The sequence below is a fragment of the Squalius cephalus genome, assembly GCF_949319135.1.
Source record: "Squalius cephalus genome assembly, chromosome: 2".
Lineage (NCBI taxonomy): Eukaryota > Metazoa > Chordata > Actinopteri > Cypriniformes > Leuciscidae > Squalius > Squalius cephalus.
Window position 1 is genome coordinate 54,945,314 of NC_137123.1, and position 24,134 is coordinate 54,969,447.

Here is a 24,134-nt window from a genome sequence, read left to right on the forward strand (position 1 = left end):
AGCCTACAGCTCTCTACTATGAGTTAATATTAATTTCTATGTCATTCTCACAATTAACTCCAGACCCTCATCAGTTTATCTTTAGAGGGCAGTTATTACACCTTGGGTTGGGTAATATGTTTCATGCCTCTAGCGCCATCTGACGTCCAAACTTAAAACTGCACGAGGAATGTTTTGTCTTCAGATGTACAGGTAGCCACAAATTGACATTATTGATAGCTAAAATAGATTATGCTCATATTCTGAATTATCCAACGCAAAACATAAAAGCAAATGCTGTAACTTTAAAGTACATATTTAAATAAATTCTAAAATAAAATTTAAGTAACATTTTGTGTATTGCTGATGTTTATGATTACATTTATAAAATGATAACATTAAAATAACTAATGAATAATAAGTTTTGTTATTGTTTTTCAACACTCCAATGGTATTTTATTTTTAAAAAGTATAAAACTTTAAAACACATTAATGATCCTTATACCTTGGTGATAATTAAATATTGGAGACAATTAATAACACTTTATTAATGAATAGGGTCTAGAAAAGAGTCACAGACATAGACACAGGCTTACCACACATACAAAAACATATCAAATTTATTGTTTCCAATACCACCATATTGGAAAACAATGTAAGTTGTTATTACATTTGTTAAATAAGATAATGTAAAATTAATATTAAGAAATGACACACAAAATTAGAATTAAATAATAAAAACAAAGTTCTGCCCAAATAAGACAAGCAGATCCAGTTTAAAAAAAATTCTGTAACCCCCCATAATATGCCATTATTAGATACATATTTACTCAGAAAAACTATACTTTCTGGTGATAACAAGATGATTGTGCGATTATGCGAATTTTCATTTTACCATAAAATGTCATTTTTACAACACAGTTTTCTGAGAAAATGCACGAAAATTAATTAAAAAAAAATGTTTATGGCACCACTGGTCAATGATCGACCGAAAGTTTAAGATGGGCTAAAATTCAGACTTAAATTACAAGTGCTAGAAAAACGGGAATCTTTTAGATCTGGACATTTTCAATACTAAAGCTTCCCTGTTCTCCAAAACCATTGAAAGCCAGTTTAAATGCAGTCTTTGGACTTCACCTTTCATAAAGACAGTCCAAAACTTTAACCAACTGAAAACAAATATATTATGATGTATTATTACGCTTACACACATCATGAAAGTGTAAAGTGAAAAAGCATTATCACAACCACATGGATTCATTAAATCAGCTTGTGTTTCAAATAATCTCACAAACCCTGTTTTTACAAAAGTCACAAAACCACTATGTAACAGGCTGCAGATTCATTTCACAATCAAGTCAAAACATTCTCCTCATCTTTCTGTTCAGAAAGATTTCATGATTCAATATCATAAATACAGGTGAATCTCATAATAACAAGCCCCAATTATAATCCACCCCATTTACATTTATGCATATGGCATATGCTTCCATCCAAATCAACCAGTGGTGTAAAGTATATGAATAAATGTAATTAGTTACTGTACTTGAGTATCTTTTTTAGCTACTTTGTAGTCATACTGAGTATCAAAGACATTAGCAACTTTTACTCTCTTCTTGACTGCGTTTTTGAACAAGTATATACTTTTTACTCCAACACATTTGTAATTCACCCATATGACCCAGTTCGCTAGGTTTTGTTCTAAACCTCCCCAGAATCGGACAGTCTGAATCAAAGTGTTAAATTCCAGTGCTAATGTTTTTAAAACATTCTAGTGACACCATTACTTACACAGTGGCTATAATTTCAAAATCCAGTACAGATAAACAGAGCCATTCACAAAAATATCTTCATATAGCTGAACACACGGGGGAAAATGTAGTGTAATTCCAGTAAGCATGCAGTGCATTTTCCTTAAGTTTCAAAAGCAAGTGTTTGAATAAAATCCATTAAACAGGTAATATACACATAATCTGACAATGTGAACAAAATAGACAAATAGTTTCAATGAATTCTATACATTTGAGAGTCATGTAGACAGTAACTCAACATTTAGCACAATCTGCCTCAGCAGAATTACAGAAATCTGAAGGCCCAGGTATACTTCATTTTCCGTGACCGCTGTCCTTTAGCGCGGACAGACGTGTTTTGCGCATGCGCTCTCATCTATTTCTTAAGCGGTCAAGTCAGTCGCACATGTGCTGTTGTACGCGTCCGCGGTCCTACTGATGATGAAAATCACAGGGACAGTGCGGGACAGTCGCGGAATGCGGACGGCCATATACTTTGGGCTTGAGCAGATTTCCACAGGATGCTAGTAATTCACAACATTTTAAACATCCCCCGCAAGTTATTGATATTTTGCCTAATCTGATCATGTTTTCAGCTACCAATATAACTATTCTCTTAGCACTGACAAACACATTTCATAATATTTAAATTTCCATTCAGCATAATTATGCAGGACAAATAGTGCAGAAAATGCAGGAAAAAGGTGCGCTCATTTGTTTAGGCCAACTAATTATCTATAAATACTGAGCTTGTTTGCATTTACCTGCAAACATGGACGGATTTCAATGACTGAATCGTTGTTGCATCTGCCAAACTGATGAACTGCAGTGTAAAATAATCATCTACCAGACATTTTGCAAAATGCAATGCTCATCGTTTCAAATACGTTCATCTGAGGCATAAGATCAACATTTTAAAAACACAACACATACAGAATATAAGTGGCCTTTAGTGTTTCTTGTTACGTTGTGGATGGTCTTAAGGAAGACAAATTAGTTGTATGTAGATTCAACATGTTAATACTGTGGAGATTTTTGTTTGTGTGATATTTGAAGAACAAATCTAGCATTGGACACACCATTATGATGGAAACGTGAAGATGTCGATGTACAATGTAATAAAGGAGGTATGTGAACGGAATCCCTCACTGGTTGCTAGGAGACTGTGATGACAATGCAAACCCTGTTGCTGAGTGACAGAGAGATGGAGGCTCTGTCTGCAGAACGGCTCAAGTGCTTCAGGTAAACAAACTGGAGGATGAAAAAGAGAGAGAGAGAGAGAAAGAGACCGAAATGTTAGCAAGATGAGACACCCTCTACCTGCCTATTACCATCAAAATGACTGTTTGATTAAGAAAAGATTTCTTCCAGTGCACTACACACCAAAAAAGGTCTGAGAATGCATTAAACTAAACAGATTTTTGCTGCCAGTCTGAATTAAAGGAGAACTCCGGTCAATTTTAACATTGAGCTCATTTTTTTGTACATTTGAAGTGCTGTCAATACAGAGAACAACGACAAAAATCGGTGTTGCCTACACAGTGTTATCCTCTTTTTAAAATTTGCACCCTGTTGACTTCAATGGGGCAAGTTTTAAACCTGCTTTTAGCCTCTTAACATCCTTGATGTGTCATTACAAGTGCACAGCCATGTGAGTGATTCCTTCAGAGTGAACACGGTGAATCTGACTACAGTAGATGTGAAAGATATGAATAAAAATGATATTTATTTAGCCAGCGCTCATACCTGTATTTACATCCTGTTTTCGGTCAAAGTCCATAGTAATCGATTGTCGAGTTCACGCGCATGATCATAGGTACTAAACCAATGCGCGTGAACTCGACAATCGATTACTATGGACTTTGACCGAAAACAGGATGTAATTGTCTTTGGCTTTATCGTTATAGTTGTGGTGTGGATTCTGCTATTCTTTCATATTTAGAATATATAATGTATATTTAGTATATTTAATGCAACTATATCTTTATTATTATAGTTATCATCCTTGGTATGAACAAGCCTTTAGTCTTTTCTTTTTCAGTTTCGCAGCCTTACATTAGGGTGTGTGGTGGCTCTAATCAAAATGCAGGGCTCAAGACAGTGTACTTCTTATATCATTGATGCTTCTTACCAGCTCTCCCTGACCGCCTCAATGTCACTCAGTAGATTCTGTGCCAGACAGATCCCAAATATCTAGAAGCAGAGGATGGGTTAATGTCTCAGGCAACAAGACAACACAGAGATAACACATTACATAGCACAACAATTTATTAGGTGGCTTCCTGGACATTATTAAATCGGATCTAGGCTTAATGCCTTCTAAAAGTATTCAAACACCCTAAAGAGCACACAGCTGTCAATAAATCAATGAAATAAGCACACTTGGCAGGTTGTTTAGGTTGTAAATTTGAAGGACAGCAGCTGAAATTAAAAAGCACTCACGAGAAGCTGGAGATAAATTAAAACAATGCATGAAATATAAAAATGGTGATCAACGTTGAAGGGTTTTGATGTATCTAAAGGCCCCAATTATTTAATTGTCAGAGATTGTAAGTAATATCAAACCAGCTACATTTTTGTTCAAAAGTTTGGGTAGAATTAGTAAGAAAAAATAAATAAAAAATAGTCTCACCAAGGCTGAATTTATTTGATTAGATCAAAAAAATACAATAATATTGTGACATATTATTAATTATTTTATGATTTAAAGTAACTGGTTTCTTTTTGAATATATTTTGAATAATTGTATAAGTAAATAAAATAATAAATCACTTATAAATTAGAATGTAGGGTAAATGTAAAATGAGAGAACTGTATGTAGGTCTTCATATTCTTGCAGAGCACTGTATCATGTTCAAGGTGCCTGAATTTTCCATTGAGTTATCCATTATCCCTTCATTTCTGTTAACATTGGCACATGCACAACATGTGTGTGTATTTCACTGATTGTCATTGTTTATTCACCTGCAGAAGTGCAATTCCTATGAAGATTCCGGCAACCACGGTTAGATTCTCCTGTAGCCATTTTTCAAACTGCGGCACACATCCTTTCGTGTGTATAAACACCTTCTGTTCGTTGTCCTTTACACAAAAAAACACACATTTACAGTATATCTGGCTGTTTGCACTGGACGAAACAAAATGACCTCTGCAAATCTATTTGTTCTTTGTGTCAGAAGTAGCACGAGCACTTGGCGTATGTCAGGAATTTGTCATGTGTGTCGCATCCAGTGTAGACAGCATCAGTGATTATAATGGGTTCTAGTTGCTTTTGTCGCGTCGCGCCGCTCGAGTCTGGTTCTGACACAGTGTTAGCCAGAGATAAATTAAATACATGCAAAATATAAAACAATTCTACTTATTAAAACAGTATGTGGATCATATGGATCACTTTTATGTTATTTTTATTGGGATTTTGAGTAATTTTGAAGTTTAACAGTCCCAGTATACTTCAATTATATGGAAATGTATATTCTTTAAATCCATTTGCGTTCCACAAAAGAAAGAAAGTCAAACAGATTGTAGAGACATGAGTGTAAATAAGGGTTGACTGAATTTTAGGGTGAATATTATTTTGCAGAAGAGTAGAGTACTTACACCTTTCGCTCGAATGTCATATCCACACTGAGTGTTGATCACATCCTCCTTTGGGAAGGAAAACAGGAAGAAATCTTAGATTAAGTCCTCTGAAAAACATCAACTTAACATTCCATATTAAATCCTAGGGTCTGAGCATTATAAAATAGAGAACTGTTGTTTTGTATGTGGGTGTGTAGGTTTATGTTCCCACGCCTTCCGGAAGGAGACTATGACACATTCTAGGTGATAAGATGACTGATAGTCATGTGTCTGTGTGTTTACTTACAGCAGGGTCCTTGGTGCAGCAGGAAAAGGGAACCCCACATTTCTCTCTGCTCAGATTAGTGTCAGTACAATTAAAGTAAATATTCAGATTCCAGTCTTCAGGCCCAAAAGCTCCACAACACTCCCACTGCAGAAACATTCATGCAATGAATATAGATGTGTGAACCAACCAATAGATGAAAGCCATTACAGATTAGAACAGATTGCAGCTACTAAGATTAACATTAACTGCTTTCTAAGTATTTTCATTGTTAGCTCATGTTAACAGATGGAGCCTTATTGCAAAGTGGTAACATACACATACACAAACACATATATATTTACACTGGGTCTCATTCATGAAACATTCGTAAATATACGAGTAAATATGTGAGTGATTTGCGCGTAAAGAGACCTTCCCGAAAACTCTTCTCCTGATTCACAAATACTTCGTAAACGTCAGATGTGATAGTGAAATGTTTGTGTGTGTTAATGAATTCCAATCAGTCGTAAATGGGACGCGCGTGCACGCTCATTCTCAATTACCATAAATCCCGCCCATTAAATCCGACTGACAACTATATGGGCATCATATTATGACACCAAACGAAGGATTTCAACATGTCTTCTCAAAAGCGAATGAAAAAGAGAAATTTCTCAGATGCAGAAATTGAAGTTTTATTATCAGAAGTTCATTCAAAATGCCACATATTATTTTCAAGCATACATTATAGTGGCGTATCAGGTCCTAAAAAAAAGGAAGCTTGGCAGCATATTACAGATGCAGTTAATGGAGTTTCATCTGTTAATCTAACAGTCCCAGAAGTGAAAAGAAAATGGTTCGACATGAAGCTTGACTGCAACACTTGTGACTTGTGCAGAGCCGGACAGTAACGGAGTATATTTACTTGAGTACATAAGTATATAACGGAGTATATTTACTTGAGTCCAGTACTTAAGTACAATTTTGAGGGATCTGTACTTTACTCGAGTATCATTTTTGGGGAGTACTCATGACTTTACTCAAGTACATTTGAGAGGCAAATATTGTACTCTTTACTCCACTACATTTCTATCCATAACCGTGAGTACCCATTACTACTTCTAAAAAAAAAAAAAAAAAAGGAACAAAGAAAAATCTCGGAAACCCTCAGTTTGTTGTTTCCCTCTCAAACGTGATTGGATTGTGCAGGCGCCACTGATTGGGACAGCCTATGAGCAATCACCTTCAGCTTTCTGCCAAAGTCAACTCCATGGTCAGATTTAGATAAGAGACGAAACCATGGACGAAACAATGGATGAAGACGCAGCAGGTCCAGCCCGGGAATGTGCCAACCCGTGGCCCCACCTCGCCAGACTATTTCAATTTTCTGAACAAGTTAATGATAGTTTTCGCTTCAAGTGTTTGCTGTGTTTACCAATGTAAGCACTGTGGCAGTAGTAATGCAATATTTAGAAAATGTACTCTTGTACTCTTGATACTCAAGTACTTTTAAAAACAAGTACTTCAGTACTTTTACTTAAGTAGACATCTGACAGTAGTACTTTTACTTGTACTTGAGTAAAATTTAGCAAGGGGTATCTGTACTTTTACTCAAGTAATGAAGATGTGTACTCTGTCCGCCTCTGGACTTGTGGACTTGTGTTCCGTTTGCAGATGCTATTACTGGCTCTCATAATAAAAGTAAAAAGAAAGAAAAACCGTATGTAATTACTATATATAATATTTTTTCAAAATGCTGTGTAAATATGTACCCGATTAAGGTGAATTAAAATGCAGCCTTATTAATGAGCAAAACGTTCGGATGTTAAACGCACTATTTACGCGTGGCTGGGAGCAGGTGTAGATTTCTTTCGTACCAACTAACATTTGGAAAATACGAACATTTTAATGAATCCGAAAATTTACGCCAGAACCACTTTACACACGATTTACACAAAAATTCGTTCGGCTCGTGTTTCATGAATGAGACCCACTGTATGTATACACTTTTCATGGTTTGGTTTTGTGTGTCCTTACATAATCTTGCGTGAAATCAATGAGATTCTGTAGGTCAATGTCGTCTCTGTATGCTCGAATATTGTTGTTGATGAAGAACTTGAGCTGGTCTTTAATCCAGTCCTTAAAGACAAACGCCAAGACTCCCGCTGTCAACTCCAGGAAAAATATGATTCCCAGAAAAACGGAAAACTGCAAAAGACGACAGCAGAGTTTGGGTTACGCAACTCATGATGGATAATATCTGCCTTAAGGGTCTCCAATGAATAAAGAACGTGTTACTTTCCCACAACAGATTAAACTAATGTTCTCTGTTTTATGATTCCTAACCCTGCCAACATCCCTTGACACATTTTTTTTTTGTTTTTTTTTAGATGACGTAGTTCTTATTTTCCCTCTCAAAACATTCACATATTTTCACAACGCTCATCTCCAACTACACACACAATTTTTTATACAAGAACAGTGAGCGGTGATTTGTCACTGTGACCGCAATGAATGCTTCCAGAGTGACATCACAGTTCATCTGGTGTTTCCAGATGTTTTAAGAACCCTACAGAGGAAATGGGCCTCTTGTAATACTTTTGCAATACCATTCTTGACATTCCCACAAAGCTCTCACAGCATCCTCTCTCACATGAAAGGAGTAACACAGACCACCAGAACCTGTGGGAGAGGAAGTTCACACACTTTCAAGCCCAGTCTATCCCACCCCTCCACGTAGTTACTCGTGTCATATCCAGCCATTCAAAAACACATTTACACAACTGGACTCTCTATTCACATTTGTCTGCACAGTAGGTATATTCTATGCAAATGTGTTGATAGGGAAAAAATGAGATACATTTCTAGTTTCAACATTATTTGTTGTTCTGATATTCCTCTTTAAATTAAAAAAGTACCAGCTGTATTGCAAATTGACCCGCATTTGGTTTTTGGCCACTGAAAATGTGTACAATTGACCAATTTACTCATGGAGATGCATTAAGATCTCCATATCTCTGGGATTGAACCACATAGGGTCTTTAAAAGTGAAGATACCAAAACAAACGTTTCTTAAAACCCAAAATCTAAAAGGGTATTAAGATATACTTGAGTTACAAGCATGCTTTCCCCCCATTTTTGAACCGTCACCATTGGCATATAATGCAACAAAGATTGCCAAGGTCAACATATTTTACTAATAGTCCCACCAATCTCTGTGTAAAAATTCTGAAGTAATTTTTACCCCCCTGTAATTTGGCTCCAAATCTCTTCAAATTGTCAATTTACATTTACATTTACATTACATTTAATTTCTTTGGCTTTCATAATCACTGTTTATGTTTGTCTTTCTTCAGAAAAAATATGAACAATAAAAAAAAATTGATTTGACATGGAATGACCCTGCAGCGTGTGGATAATAAACAGAAAGATATTGTGTGTTGGTGTGGAGGACACTAATATAGTCATTGCTATAGTAATCTGACAGCCATCCTAAATTCTTGCAAATCTCTGTAACAACTTTCACAACAATACATTGCAAAATGGGGTACAGAAGCTGCATTTGGAGTAGAACATTTGCACAGCAGACAGATAAAGATTACAAAATATATGCCGAGTGTCATAACAAGGAAATTAATTTATGCCAGCCTGAAAGCCTAAAACCTAACCGTACCTAAAACTTTAACGTTTTTCTTTTGCTGCCTTGTAGGCCAACCTAGTAGTTAGCATCACTCTGGTTTACTCAACAAAAAGCCAATAGGATTTTTCCATTGGCTTCTTGATCATTGCCATAAAAAAAAGCTATGTGACCAACAAAAGTTTATGATTCTTGCATATTTTGTTCATCATGACACAATTTGAATAAATTTTTAAGCCAAAATACAAAAAAAGCTAACGCAGGCTATAAACAAACTACACCACGCCGGTCACATGACTTCAATGGCAGATGGTAGGTGCACTAAATACAATTTGCTTAGAGGTTCTGCTTGAACTCATTGGTAAAAACAAAATATGACATACAAACTTAAGAAGAAAGGAGTTTTCCCTCAGAGCACCGATGCATCCTGCGAAGCCGAGCACGAACATCACCCCTCCGACCACAAGAAACAGCCACACTGGGTCAAACCCACCCAGATCTGTGATGGAGGATATGTTGGAGAGGACCCCCTGATGGAAAGACAAACAGGAACAAAACAAAACTTTATTTCACTTTAATTAGACCGAGATCTCACTTGATTTGCTAGATTGATATATGAAGTGCTCGTGAACAGATGGGCTTCACTCACCTTCTCACTCCAGGCCCACAGAGCCACGGACAGGAATGCCACTCCCAGCAGCTAAAGAGTGTATATGTGTGTGTCAGACAGAGAGAGAGATCAGATCAGCACTATAAATAACTTTCGAAACTAAATTTGGTTTGTGGTTACATTCACATTCATTCCTATGGAAGCTCATTTCTGTCAAATAAGAAAAGAAAATCTTGCTTTTGTAAATCATAATTATTAGAAATGATGACAGACTGAATCTAATTTGACATGTCAAAATTCTGACTTAAAAAGGCATAATTATGACATAAAGAGAACTTCAATTTTTAATCTCATACATTTTTTAATCTCATAATTACGATTTACAGTAGTTATAATTATTAATCAGTATGCCATCAGTTGACATAAAAAGTTGTCACACTAAGTCATAATTATGACATAGAAAGTGAATTATGACAGTTATAACTAACTTTTAATCTCGTAATTTTGATTTATTCTATTCTATCTCATAATTACAATTTCAGTAGTCATAATTATTACCTAGTATGTCATACTTTTGACATTTTATCTCAGATTTATGACTTAACGTTAAAGTCAAAAATTATTTGCATAAGTTATTGCATAAATTTAAATTATTGCATAAATTTAAATTCTGTGAGTCATAATTAGATTTTTCTAAATCTCATAAATTCACATATAAAGTTTTATGCATGCACATAAAGGTGTACAGTTTAAGATGTAATTTACAGATACAAAATTACGACCAATGTATAAATTATGACATACAATCATGACTTATTTTTTTCTTATGTGGTGGAAATAGGCTTCCATAGATTGACCTCTGATACGGACAAAGCACAAACCACCTGTCACATGGGTTGTGTCTCAAAACCTACTGAGCTGCCTGCGTAGACAGCATGTTTGGAAAAGTTGACAGCATTTTTGTGTCGTTCATAACATAAGCATGTTAGAGCCGCATTTCTTAAGCATCATAGGTGCATTTTGAATGCTTTAACAGCATTTCTGAATTACTTTTTAGCAGCGTTGTTTGTAACGTTTGCACATTATTTAACGTTATATTACAATAAGTGGAGTCGGAACGTTTTAAAAGCATTTCTGGAGTCATAAGCGCGTTTGGAAGGTCCAAGATAAGCTCTTTTCGTAACGCATGAATGTACTTTAGTGTGTCATAGCATTTGAAAGATAAGCTAACGAACATTCAACACAGGTTTGGGGCTTCATAAGTAAACCTTAACCTAGAACGTTCGATTCTGGCTCTCATTGGCGCGTTTGACAATGCTGTCTAGGTAGACAGCTCACTAGGATTTGAGGCAAAGCCAATGTGTCAAACAGCCAGAGGTTGGTCTAAACCCCGGACGAAAAAAAAAAATGAAAAAAGAGCAGCACGCACACAATGTCAAAAATGGATAACTCACCCAAAATATAATATTAAATCCAAATATGAAGTATTTGATGCAACAGCCCACTTCGTGCACGTTAAAGTGTTTTCCTGACATACTTGCGTTTGATAAAACAGAGAAATTCCTCCCGGTTTTATTAATGACGGAGAGAAAAAAAATCGCCCACCGACTGGAAACCTGGCTCTGTCCTTCCTTTCACTCCATGTTTATGACATTTCTACAGACTGGTAGGCAATGCCACACGGGGCTTTGCCTGTTTCGCCGGAACAATTAATTTGCCTCGAAAAATCTAAATAATTATTGATGATAATAAAAATAACAGCGAATAACGGGACGAGCGCTCGTCTACAAATAAAGACTGGAGTCACTTCCGGTTAAATTAATTATGTCATAACACGATTCTTCAAAATAAAGGTTCCATAATTAGCGCTAAATTAAGCGTATGTGGTTGACAATGATGATGACTTGTAAAATAACGAATTTTTATAATGATAATGTGTATTATGATGTAAATAATTATTATGAAAAAGGAAAAAATAAATACAATATGCATATATAAAAGCTTTATGTTATTTATAGTGAAATATTGTAACATTATACATGATTTCTTTTTTATTTATGCTTTTAAATTGTGTGATTAGAAATTTCAAAGTCTAATTCTCGGTTGCAGCAGTATCACTTCTGAATAAAAAAAAATTCAACTCAAAATCACATGGCTTGTTGGTTGAAAAAAATATATGTGGGTAATTGTGTATTGAAAGAATAATCTTCAGAGGTGCATGTAGTTGTATTATCACGTTCTGAACTGTCCTTGTTACATGAGAGTATTCAATTAATCCCAATTTAACTGTCACTGCCACTGTAGAGATGCAGTTGTCATTACCACACCCATTTGACAAAGGCAAGGGTACAATTTCAAAATAAAAGTCACCAAATCTCGAGACCCAAATATGAAATAAACTGAGTAGTAGTAGAATGCGACAAACTAAAGCTACACATCAAAACTTAGTTGATGGTCCAATAGTACATGATAATCATTAATTCTGTACTACATTTTGTTTTTGGTGTACAAGGTGACTACGCAACAGAATACTTCTGTCAATTTTTGAAGAAGCAAAGTGCTGCCATAAGATGTGCTTTTTGATAACTAAAGTCACATTTTGTGGGTCACAAATACTGAATAAAAGCACTGCAATGCTCAGCATCTATTTTGATTTTGTCAATTCTCAGTGGCTTTCCTTATCAGTACTTGGATGTGGATGGAATTTATATTGAATAAGTGGATTACAGATTCACTTTGACTTAAAGAGGTGTGTTTGATAAGCTTTGCTTTCTACAATATTTCATGCCATAAAACCTTTAGTTTGCAGAGACACTAAATGCAGGTTAGCTTGGGGTTCTATTATGTATTGGCTATTATGGAAGCTTATTTAGTGACAGTGTCTCAGCCAATTAATTGGAATATCAGACAGCTGAGTGCGCTGTCTAGACAGGCTGTATCTGTGTGTCCTTGTGTATGAGTGAAGCAGGCTGTAATATCCCCAAGGGCGGTGGAAATCCAAGGCCTTGCGACCACCTCACTGTTCTGCATTAAGGACATCCATGCACAATCACCTCATGAGTCAGCAAATCACTGCAGTTATCATATAGATCTCAGCCTAAAATTCCCAGACACACTGATTATACCAAAGATCACGTCCTTCATTAAATAAACTCACTACATGCAGTCAATACTCATGATCTACATATAGTCAATTGAGTTCACAATGTTGATATTTCTCTAAACTACAGACCATAAAAAACTCATTTGTACACATGTAAAAAAATATATATTTTCATGATTTATCACAACTTTTTTTTTCATTTGTCGAATCAACTTAGATAATTAATGTGGTTCAGATAACATAATTTTTAATTTCTGTTTATTAAACCAATCTTCTTGGTTGAATTCAATTTTTTTATTTCAATGAACACAAAACTTTAAGGTACGGAAGAGGATTAGGGCCAAGCAATAATAATAAAAAATAAAACTATCTCGAGATTAAAGTCATTATACTATATAAACTCGTTAAATTTCGAGAAAAAAAAGTCAAAATACAATCTTGAGAATAAACTCATTGAATATCGAGAATAAAGTCGTGTTTTGAGAAAAAACTCGTTAAATTTCGAGAAAAAAGTCAAAATACAATCTTGAGAATAAACTCATTAAATATCGAGAATAAAGTCGTGTGTTTCGAGAAAAAAATAGTTAAATTTCGAGAAAAAAAACTCGAAATAAAATCTTGAGAATAAACTCATTAAATTTTGAGAATAAAGTCGTTGTGTTTCGAGAAAAAAACTGGTTAAATTTCGAGAAAGAAGTCGAAATAATCGTGAGAATAAACGGTAACACTTTATTTTACGGTGCCCTTGATACAGAGTAATTACTTAATTAATTACTTAGTAATAGACTTTGTAATAACATGTAACAAAATGTACTTAACATGTAACTAAGTTATGGAACAGCCTGTACTTACAGATTGTAATTACGCACATGTAATAGGCAGCTACTGTTACACATGTGTAACAAGCCGAGTCTGTTACATACGTGTTACGGACTTGGTACACTATAATTATGTAAGAAAGTACTTAGTATAACACAATGTAACAACAAGTACTTAAATATGTTAGGCTATAAGGTCTGCAGTTACACATGGTAAATGTGTATGTTCTGTAGCATTACTTGTATGTAACATAAAATAAAGTGTATCAAGATTGTACTTAAGTGCACTTCCTGTGTATCTACATATGTTATCCATCTGAATTAACCCACTAGTTCATAGCTTAAATACATGCATTAGCTTCCTAATTACATTGCAATTACAAAATATTACACAGGTATAAGCTACGTAAAATAAAGTGTATCAAGAATGTACTTAAGTGTACTTTGTGTATACATACCTTATCCATCTCTGCCTTACTTTGATTTTACTCACTAGTTCACAGCTTAAATGCATGCAGTAGTTTCCTAATTACATTGTAATTACATAATATTACACAGGGATGAGCTACGTAAAATAAAGTGTATCAAGAATGTACTTAAGTGTACTTTGTGTACACATACCTTATCCATCTCTGCCTTAGTTTGATTTAACTCACTAGTTCACAGCTTAAATGCATGCAGTAGCTTCTTAATTACATTGCAATTACATAATATTACACAGGGATGAGCAACGTAAAATAAAGTGTATTTACATACCTTATCCATCTCTGCCTTAGTTTGATTTTACTCACTAGTTCACAGCTTAAATGCATGCAATAGTTTCCTAATTACATTGTAATTACATAATATTACACAGGTATAAGCTACGTAAAATAAAGTGTATTTACATACCTTATCCATCTCTGCCTTAGTTTGATTTTACTCACTAGTTCACAGCTTAAATGCATGCAGTAGTTTCCTAATTACATTGTAATTACATAATATTACACAGGTATAAGCTACGTAAAATAAAGTGTATCAAGAATGTACTTAAGTGTACTTCATGTGTATCTATAAACCTTATCCAACTCGGCTTGTTACACATGTGTAACAGTAGCTGTCTATTACATGTGTGTAATTACAATCTGTAAGTACAGGCTGTTCCATAACTTAGTAACATGTTAAGTACATTTTGTTACATGTTATTACAATGTCTATTACTAAGTACCTAATTAAGTAATTTCTCTGTATCAAGGGCACCGTAAAATAAAGTGTTACCGAACTATTGATACGGCATTTAGCATTATTGCAGCGCACATGGTATACAAAGTCACCAATAATCAACAAGATACATGCATGAAGTCAAAATTCACTCACTCGCTCGCGTGTCGATGGCTGAAACGCATGCAGTAGGCTCGATGTTAGGATGAATGTGGCCTCAAATCTATCTCAAAATTTAATGCGCTCATTCTCGAAATTTAATGAGTTTATTCTCACAATTATTTAGACTTTTTTCTTGAAAATTAACGAGTTTTTTCTCGAAACACAACTTTATTCTCGAAATGTAATGAGTTTATTCTCAAGATTGTATTTCGACTTTTTTCTCGAAATTTAACGAGTTTTTTCTCTAAACACAACGACTTTATTCTCGATATTTAATGAGTTTATTCTCAAGATTGTATTTCGAGTTTTTTTCTCTCGAAATTTAATGAGTTTAATCTCGCATTATAATGACTTTAATCTCGAGTTTGGTTTTATTTTTTTTATTATTGCTTGGCCCTAATCCTCTTCCGTATTACGGCAACCAGTTAACTTTTTTTTAGTTAAACCAACAAAACATTTTCACAGTGTACAAACTATCAACACTTTATAAGGGCCCTGCATGAACAAGATGTACTGGAAAATGAATTCAATTTGTAAATACTATTATGATGATCTCCTACAGTATGTATCCAAAAAGAAAAAAACATGTCAATTTACAGTGCACATTTTGTGTTTTCAAATATTTTGTTACTAACTTGCTAAACTTCAAATCTTATCCTCAGCAATTAATGAAATATCTACTTTTGAAATGATAATATGAAAATGAACTGCCCTGAGTGACATTCAAATTGCAAAAATGTGATGATGAGTAAACTTGATTTTAAACAACATTGTCTTTTTGCAACATTTAGAGTAATATATAATTATATATTATTTCTAGTGTAATTTACTCTAAAAAAGTAATTAGCTACTAATTACATCTTCAACAGTAATTAGATTCTCTCTCTAAACAGTATTGAATTGCTTATTACCAATTACTTTCTAAAGCCCATTTAATAAATAATATAAAATTGCATCAATTATTTAAAGGGAGAAGGTTACACTATTGTTTTATAATTGTTCAATAGTCCGGTATTTAATGCAATTACGATCAGCAGTAACTGTATTTAAATTCCAGAAAAAATAAGAGTAATCTCTTTAGTTTTTCCAAAGGGAAAAGTCATTAATTCATTACTTGTTGTTTTACCAGTCTATTTTTGAGAGCTTGGTTAGATATGGTATTACTGCATGGTATGGTAATCTCTCTGTCCAATTAAAATCAAGATTAGGACGTTTGGTGCACACCGCCTTTAAAATTATAGGGGGTGAGGAGAGACGATCACCACAAGAGTTGTTCGATGCTTCAATTTTAAACCATGCCAGGAACATTGTTGGAGACGATACTCATATCCTGAATGCCAACTTTAAATTATTACCATCAGGAAGGAGGTATAGGGTCTTGATGTGCAGGTCTAATCGACTGAAAAATTCCTTTGTTCCTACTGCAATTAAAGTGTTAAACAGATAAAATATTATGAATTGCCATTGTGTCTTCTATGTATCTAACTTCACTTACTTTCTATTTATTTTAATGTATGTTGTATTGTACGTATTGATTGTCATTATGTTTTATGTATTTAACTTGACTTATTTCTATTCGTTTTTAATGTATGTTGTTGTATGTATGAACTTTGCATGCTGTCCAAGACAAATTTCCCAGTGATGGGACTAATAAAGTATAAAGTAAAGTAAAGTACTTAGTAATACATAACACCCAACACTGATCATTTCCATTAGAACTTTTGCTGCAATGATGATAATGCTGTTTGTTTGCAAACTTTTTAGGAGTGTCAGTTAACCATGATTCATTTTTTGATTCCACAAGTTTTAAGAACCGTATGTTCTTTAATAAAAACAGTTCACAGGACAAATTGAAATGAAATGTCAGTTTGACATGTTGTACATCGTTTGCTGAGGCCCCCTAGTGGACCTTGTCCCCTTTGTTGAAGAACCAATGATGTGAATTCATTGTTTGTTTGTTTGTTTTTCACTATACCACAGAAATATACCACAGTATACGTAACATTAAATTAAAATTAATAACATATAAAGATAGTAACTCATTATATTAGATTATTTCATGTAGGCTATACATTAGTGGAAAGTATGTTAGTTACACTTTGTTTGTAATGGATGTAATGGAAATCGTATCTTCAATATCCTAACATCAGTAAAAATGCCCAGTTTCCCAACAAATTGCTAAATAAATAAAAATCTGTAGCCTGTTCATCTGGAAGTTTCTGCACTGAGATGAACTTAAATGTAGTGGACGATAAATCTGAGTAGCTATGTGTGAGAGAAACGTGATGTTTTATATATAGCATATTCGCAATACTTTGAGTATTGTAGGCTCTAGGCTTCGCAAATATTGTAAATGCAGACAATCAGATAGAGAGCGAGACTGTTAGGTTACATTCTGGTTGTAAGATGATCCCTCCTCCTCCAGAGCTGACGGTGTAAGCGAGAGCTCGCTCGAGACAGGAAGGACTGCTGAGCACTGAATGCTAACAAGGGGGAGAGAGAGTAACGTTACATGTCCACGGCGAGCGGAAAGGTGGGGGGTTCAACAGCGAGATATGGAGAAATACAATTAACCTGCAATGTGCCAACGCCAAATTCACGCCGATCATAACCATCCTCACCACCGAACATCATCCTCATCATCACCACCACCAACAGCGCGACCGTCCTCGTCTTTTTTCTCCTAAGTGAAATGTATCGGGACTGCACGGGATCTTTTTTCTGACAATGGAGATTGAGAATATCGTGGCCAACACCGTGCTGCTGAAGGCGAGGGAAGGTAAGAGACAGGCAATGGCGCAATCAATTATCGATAAACGAATCCCGTATTAACTTTATCATGGACGGGACTGAATCCAGCGTCTTATTGGATCTGACTACATTCGCCACATCTGTATAGCCTACATTCTTGAATGAGTGCTCTCTGTTAAATAGCATCTCATTTAGTATGCTAGTACGCACTTCCTATGCTCAGTCTCCTCTGTCAGACCCCTAATGGAGGTTACTATGTAATTTTCCCTGGATTTATAACGCAGAGACCGCAGTGTACACCCATCCCCGTCTCTTCACCTGAGAGGGAGGTTGAACTGCAGCTGTAGGCCGCAAGGTTGCCCCTCTATCTGCGCACAAAGGAGTACACTGTGATATGAGTGAGGTCGGCTTGCTCCTAGCTGGACCTGGTCTTATATCTGTGATAAATTGGGTATTATTGGAAGACTCGATTCTGATTGGTCAAGCGCATAATTGAGCGGTCAAATGTGTCTTTTTTTTTTTTTTTTGTATAATAACTGGCAAACAGAGTGGCTGCTTACGAAATCGCATACTCTCTTGAGTAGGTACTTATTTTGAATAAGTAATTACTTCGCAACCGCTAAAAAAAAGTATGTTCTATGTGTGTAGTTGGAATATAATCTGGGCATACTATATTTGCCAAATTGTCATTATCATGTGACATACCATCAGCATTTACAAATTCTCAAATTTACAAAGTGTCCATCATTATTATGCATTCTCGCCAGGAATAGTAGGTCTTTTGGGTATACTTTTTTCCTACTCTTTTATGAATACTGTGAATTCGGACATATTTATTTTGTCGCATACTGTTTTTCGCCTACTACATAGGGAAGTATGCGATTTCAGATGCAGCCGATATTTCACCATTGCCAATGGCAACTGCGTACTCGCTCTTCGTGTCAATGCAAGTTTGTGAATCAAAACTTTTATTACAAACGCTTACTGTAATGACCTCGGATGACAGTATTCATTTTAAAGTTGGCATGGGAATTAATATTTTTTTAAATGCATGTTATTGTGAACAATTAATATCTGAGTGACACGGCTTCTCGAACAAGAAAAAATGTAGGACGGGACTTGATTTTGTCTGTCAGGAATTGATTGGATGGTTGTGGTTTGCTATTGATGTGATGTCATGTGAGTGACAGGTTGTCCCGCCCTCACACCAGTAAACAGGTCATCAGAGAAGAGATGTTGCTGCAAGAGGGAGGGGAAGTTATTTTGATTAAAGATTGCGAGGGAATGTGAACTAAAAAATATTATGTGCACGAATAAATCATTTATAATAAATACTACATTATTCCATAAAAAACAAGAATTGAAAACCTTGATTTCATGGTGACTTTAAAGGGGTTGAATATGATTTCACTTTTCTAACTTTAGTTAGTGTGTAATGTTGCTGTTTGAGCATAAACAACATCTGCAAAGTTACGACACTCAAAAGTTCAAAGCAAAGGGAGATATTTTCTTTAAAAGAAATCACTTTTTAAGGACTACAACAAACGGCTGGTAGAGACTACACGAGCTTCCTTCCGGGTTAGTGACATCACTAACCGTAAAATTTACATAAACCCCGCCCCCGGAACACGATTTATAGATCAAGACAGAATATGCTAATCAAAGACTAGATGATAACTACACATAAGCTACATAAATTCACCAACTAACCATTCAGAAATGTTGTCTACATGTTGTCACTTCTTCTTGAGTCTCTCCATCTTTCTGACTTCGGTTTGAACATAAACTGCGTAAAATTTTTTGAAATTTTCAGTGCATGTCTGTGTGAGGTAAAAGGACATGAACTGTTGTTGCTCCGCCCGCTGTGCTGGGAGCAGCAGCTCATTTGCATTTAAAGGGACAGTGTTTTCGCGTTTTTGCTCACCCTCAAAAAGTGACAAATTTAACATGCTATATAAAAATATCTGTGGGGTATTTTGAGCTAAAATTTCACATACACACTCTGGGGACATCAAAGACTTACTTTACATCTTGTGAAAAGGGCATTATACCACCCCTTTAAACACCTACAAGCTCATGTTCATCTGCCTCTGCTTTTGAGTGCAATACCCACATCTCAAAATCCAATCAACAACCGATGCATAGAACTAATTAACACTCAAATGCACATCACAGTTTGGAAGAAAAGAGATCTCATTACCTCCAATTCATCGCAACTTTATATGGTGTGCATAAAACTTTTGGGTTAGAAAAAAAATTCAGGTGCGCTCAAGAAACCAAAATCATCAGTTGGAAGACACAAAAATGTGGGTAGAAATTAAAATAGAAAGCACTGAGTACACGTTAGCTAACTATGCCTTTAAATATGTAACTAATAGTGATAATAGCCTATATTTTAATAGTGTTGCAGCCTTTGTCCTGCTATTGTTTTCGGTATTTTAATGGACTATTTTTCTTAGCGAAAGGTTTAAAGTTTTAATTAAACCATATTTAATTAATTAATTAATTTAATGAAACCATATTGTGGCTTCCATATTGCGACTTGCATCCGAATGTAACATTATCGAAAAAGAAAAAAATGTGGGGACTTGGTTCTATGCATTGCTTGTTGATTGGATGTTGAGTAAAAAAATTGGAACGACGCGCCGTCGACGTAATCGATTACGTCGATTACAAAAATCCGCCGATTTGAGGTGAATGTGTCGATGTGTCACACTGTTCACATTAATCCCTAATCCCCTGTAATGTTTCACATAAAACAAAACTCTTGACCAGATGCCAATGGCTAGTATGGCAGCTCCGCTTAATACGGTTGCGTTCATACAGCCTTTTGACAAGCGCGTTCTATAACCAAACTGACACCTGCACATTTTCAGGACTCACATCCACAGTCTACTTAAAAAATATATATATATTTTTAAATATCTGATACCGGTGATCTGACGGCTTGATTGGATTCGTTTATTTAATAACACTCTGTCAATTGTGATAAATCTTCCTGGTGTTATGGACATAGCCATTTTTGATACTGTCGCTGCTTGGCGTTGTGACTTCTGCTCTTTGTTCATACAGATATGAACGAAACATTTCAAGACTCACACCTTGCTGTCAATCCTAAACAGTGACTATGAGTGCAGCCATCATGGACATTTCTGATAGATGCCTTTTAATTCTTCTCATTTAGTTATTTTTTAAACTGTATTTTATGAGAAAATGTTTGAATAAAACATTGAAAGATTAATGGCAGAAGCTATGGTTATTATTTATTGGTAAGTTAACCTAAAGGATTAATCGACTGATCAGAAAATAATGAGATAATAATAATAATAATAATCGATAGATTAATCGACTAATCGTAAAAAATAGGCTAATCATCAAATATAATCGTTAGTTACAGCCCATGAAACATGGATGAATCATTCACTGTAAGATCTATAATCTGCTCAATATTTCTGTTATTTATTTTGACAAGCTATGAAATACTCACCAGGGAATTAGGGGGCCTCAGCAAACTTCTGGGGGCTGCAAGACTAAAAAACATACTTATTCACTTAAAATGCTAAAAGACTTTATGCTAAATGCTAAAATCAACATATAAACTGACATCATATGTATCGTTTTAATTTGTCCTAAGAATAGCTGTTGTTGTTATTTCTGCTGAACATACAGTTCTGAACAGAAAGTTCGGAAAGTTCTGGAATCACAATGTTAATCGCAGTTCATTATTTTAATTAACTGACACTCAGAGTTTCTGTTAATAAAAGGATGGAAAACAAACAGTCTAAGGGACTATCTTAGCCTACATGAGAATGGGTGCTTTATATGGTCTGGACAATGGTGGTCTCGGAGTTAAAAAGATTGAGAACCACAGTTTCTTTATAAGGCCTTTTTTTGTTCACAGTTGCGTCAGTAGCTTTCTCTTTTCTTTGAGTGTGTTAGTTGATTAGATGTTCTTCACTACTTGTTTTGTAGAGCAAGTAACAGGTCGTGCACAGTTTTTTTAGATAGGGCTCAGTATTTTTTTGTCCAAGATAAAGCTATTATTTAGATAACTGCATTTCTGAGGTCATCTAAGCTTATTACATTAATAAAGCTTGCACATGGAGAGGTTTCATGAATTGATTTAGGTATTTAGCATTTGCTGGGATTGTTTCAGTTTAGATGATTGGTTATAATTTATAGATTTTATACGTTTTTTTGGGGTTTATAATTCATACGAATGTTCAAAGGAAAGGGTAGGTCATATATCTGGACATTTTTACTCTTAAGATTTTCCACTGTTTTTAAACAAATCGTTGCTGTAATCTCATAATTAATATCAGATCATAAATGCTGAATTTTTATTAAAAGCACAATGCTGTTTAAAATAGTTTTAGATGGAGTACAGTAGGACATGCCAACTTTCCGAATGCATTTCATGTCAACTTCCCAAATACATTTTGAGGAATGCTGAAACAGCATACACATTGTGTTTCTTTTAAGGTGTGTGTTTGTGTCGAATAATGAGGAAAAAGTATTTGTCGGACTTAAATTTTTCTGTAGGCAAAATTGATTCAGAGTGAAAGAGTGTTTTTCTTGTTTTCAGCCAGTCATCTTGCTCTTCTTCCTGTTTATCTTTTTGTGCCTTTATGTAAATACAGAAAATATGCTTGTCTAGCTTTACATTAGCTGTTCCAAAAACTACTTACAGTCTTACATTGACAGACGTTTGACTTGTGGCATGAAGTCTTGACCAGGATGTTTATTGTTGTCTCCTTCTTTGTCTCACTTCAGCAGTTGCTCATATCTGTCCTTGTAGATTTTAGAGTAGATTAAACAGATGTGTATCATCTGTGAGGGTTTTACCGGTCAAACAGCTCAGTGGTTGTGTGTGTGTGTGTGTGTATGTTATTGCATTAGTATTGAGTGAGTGATATGTTGTCAATGTATAATCAAATGCAAGAATGCACATGTGGACTATGTGCATCTGTGCTGTGTGAATTAACATGTTAGATCTTAATTATGTTTAGGAGAGACTGTTGTTTATATTAAATATATAGATGCTTTTAATAATCACAATGCATAACAACTACATATTTTTTTGTTGCAGTTAGTGGTTAAACAGATCACAAAAGTCACGGTTAGGATCATGTTGCGTTTTGAGTCATGGATCGGATCATTTTTCACATTTTAGGGGTGGGGTGGTAACTTTGCTATCCATTTATTACTTAAAGCACACTTTTAAGTACTCTGATACCACATCAAAAACTTCTAGCCTAACTAATAAAGTTCAGACATTATTAAAGGCAAGTGAACAGTCAGTAAAAAATAAGAACAAAACAAATAGGCTACACAAATCAGAAGCATAGATAAATACAATATAACAAAGTTAAATAAAGCATTCATTTCAGGTACAGAAATGTAATTAATTGTAAAATAACACCATGTTCACTGTATAAATTTAATATAGATTCGTCTTTGTTAAAGCTGTGTTTTGTAGTTTGATTAACATTAATGACATATAGACAACAGTCAGCAGGTATTTATAGGCTGGTTTCACTTTAAGACCGAATACACAGATCCATTATAATGACGTACATCCTTCTCTTGTTCCTTTCTCTTGAGATATAATCGACTGTGTTTACGAGAATACTTGCCGAGACTGGTATTTCGACCTAATTTTGTGTGTATGTGTCCATCCAAGTGCAAGGCGAAAGAGGAATCAGTTCGGAGTTCGCACGCTATCTGAAATGCGCCTCTCTCTATAATGCACGTGCTTTGGGTGTGTGCGGCTGTGCGCACAGATAACAGCGCACGAGTAACGTTACATAATTAAATTCTCTTTTGCCTCTTCTAGCACTGGAATGGTTTAGAATCTACTGAATGTGTAATCTAGCAAGACAAAACACGTGCAAATTATAAAACTGAAAGTTCATAACGGTTAAACTTGAAATGAATCTGCGAATCACATGCGTGCCGAACCGTGGGGCCTCGTCCATACGGATCAGCAATGATCCGTTTAACCCCTAGTTATATAATAATTAACTTAGTTAATTATGTAAAAAAAAAATGGTTTTTGAAACTTCTAAAATAACAAAATTAATTGCGGTTACTTAACTTTAAGGGATAGTTCACACAAAAATGAAAATTCTGTCATCATTTACTCACCCTCAAGTTGTTCCTGTATGAATTTCTTTCTTCTGCTGAACACAAAAGAAGATATTTTGAAGAATGTCGGTAACCAAACAGTTTCTGGTCCCCATTGACTTCCATAGCATT

The 24,134-nt window shown here is 35.0% G+C and overlaps 2 protein-coding genes across 4 annotated transcripts in view; one reads left to right on the top strand and one right to left on the bottom strand.

Moving 5' to 3' along the window:
* Nucleotides 1-507: 507 nt before the first annotated feature.
* Nucleotides 508-11,678, bottom strand: tspan5b (tetraspanin 5b). The gene is made up of 9 exons (XM_079859340.1): nucleotides 11,297-11,678; nucleotides 9,882-9,932; nucleotides 9,616-9,762; nucleotides 7,633-7,803; nucleotides 5,635-5,760; nucleotides 5,367-5,414; nucleotides 4,734-4,850; nucleotides 3,901-3,962; nucleotides 508-3,020 (listed from the first exon to the last, which is right to left on the bottom strand). The coding sequence occupies exons 1-9, from the start codon at nucleotides 11,375-11,377 to the stop codon at nucleotides 3,008-3,010; spliced, it is 816 nt and encodes a 271-aa protein (XP_079715466.1). The 5' UTR covers nucleotides 11,378-11,678; the 3' UTR covers nucleotides 508-3,007.
* A 5,870-nt stretch (nucleotides 11,679-17,548) lies between these two features.
* The window catches only part of grk4 (G protein-coupled receptor kinase 4), a 38,058-nt gene continuing 31,472 nt past the window's right edge, over nucleotides 17,549-24,134 (top strand). For 2 of the 3 annotated variants that reach the window (XM_079846956.1, XM_079846957.1), the window contains exon 1: nucleotides 17,558-17,904. In XM_079846956.1, the coding sequence (XP_079703082.1) occupies nucleotides 17,853-17,904 (52 nt within the window). In that variant the 5' untranslated portion in view covers nucleotides 17,558-17,852. Of the gene's footprint in view, nucleotides 17,905-24,134 lie in introns of all 3 variants that reach the window. The other variant, XM_079846958.1, reaches the window with a different exon arrangement.

Excerpts from the sequence above, each read along its gene's own strand:
- tspan5b (XM_079859340.1), bottom strand. The coding sequence starts at position 11,377 with ATGTCAGGAAAACACTTTAACGTGCACGAAGTGGGCTGTTGCATCAAA. Across the intron at positions 5,415-5,634 it reads GCTGCACCAAGGACCCTGCT|GAGGATGTGATCAACACTCA; the intron begins GTAAGTAAACAC and ends TCCTTCCCAAAG. Across the intron at positions 3,963-4,733 it reads TAGGAATTGCACTTCTGCAG|ATATTTGGGATCTGTCTGGC; the intron begins GTGAATAAACAA and ends CTCTGCTTCTAG.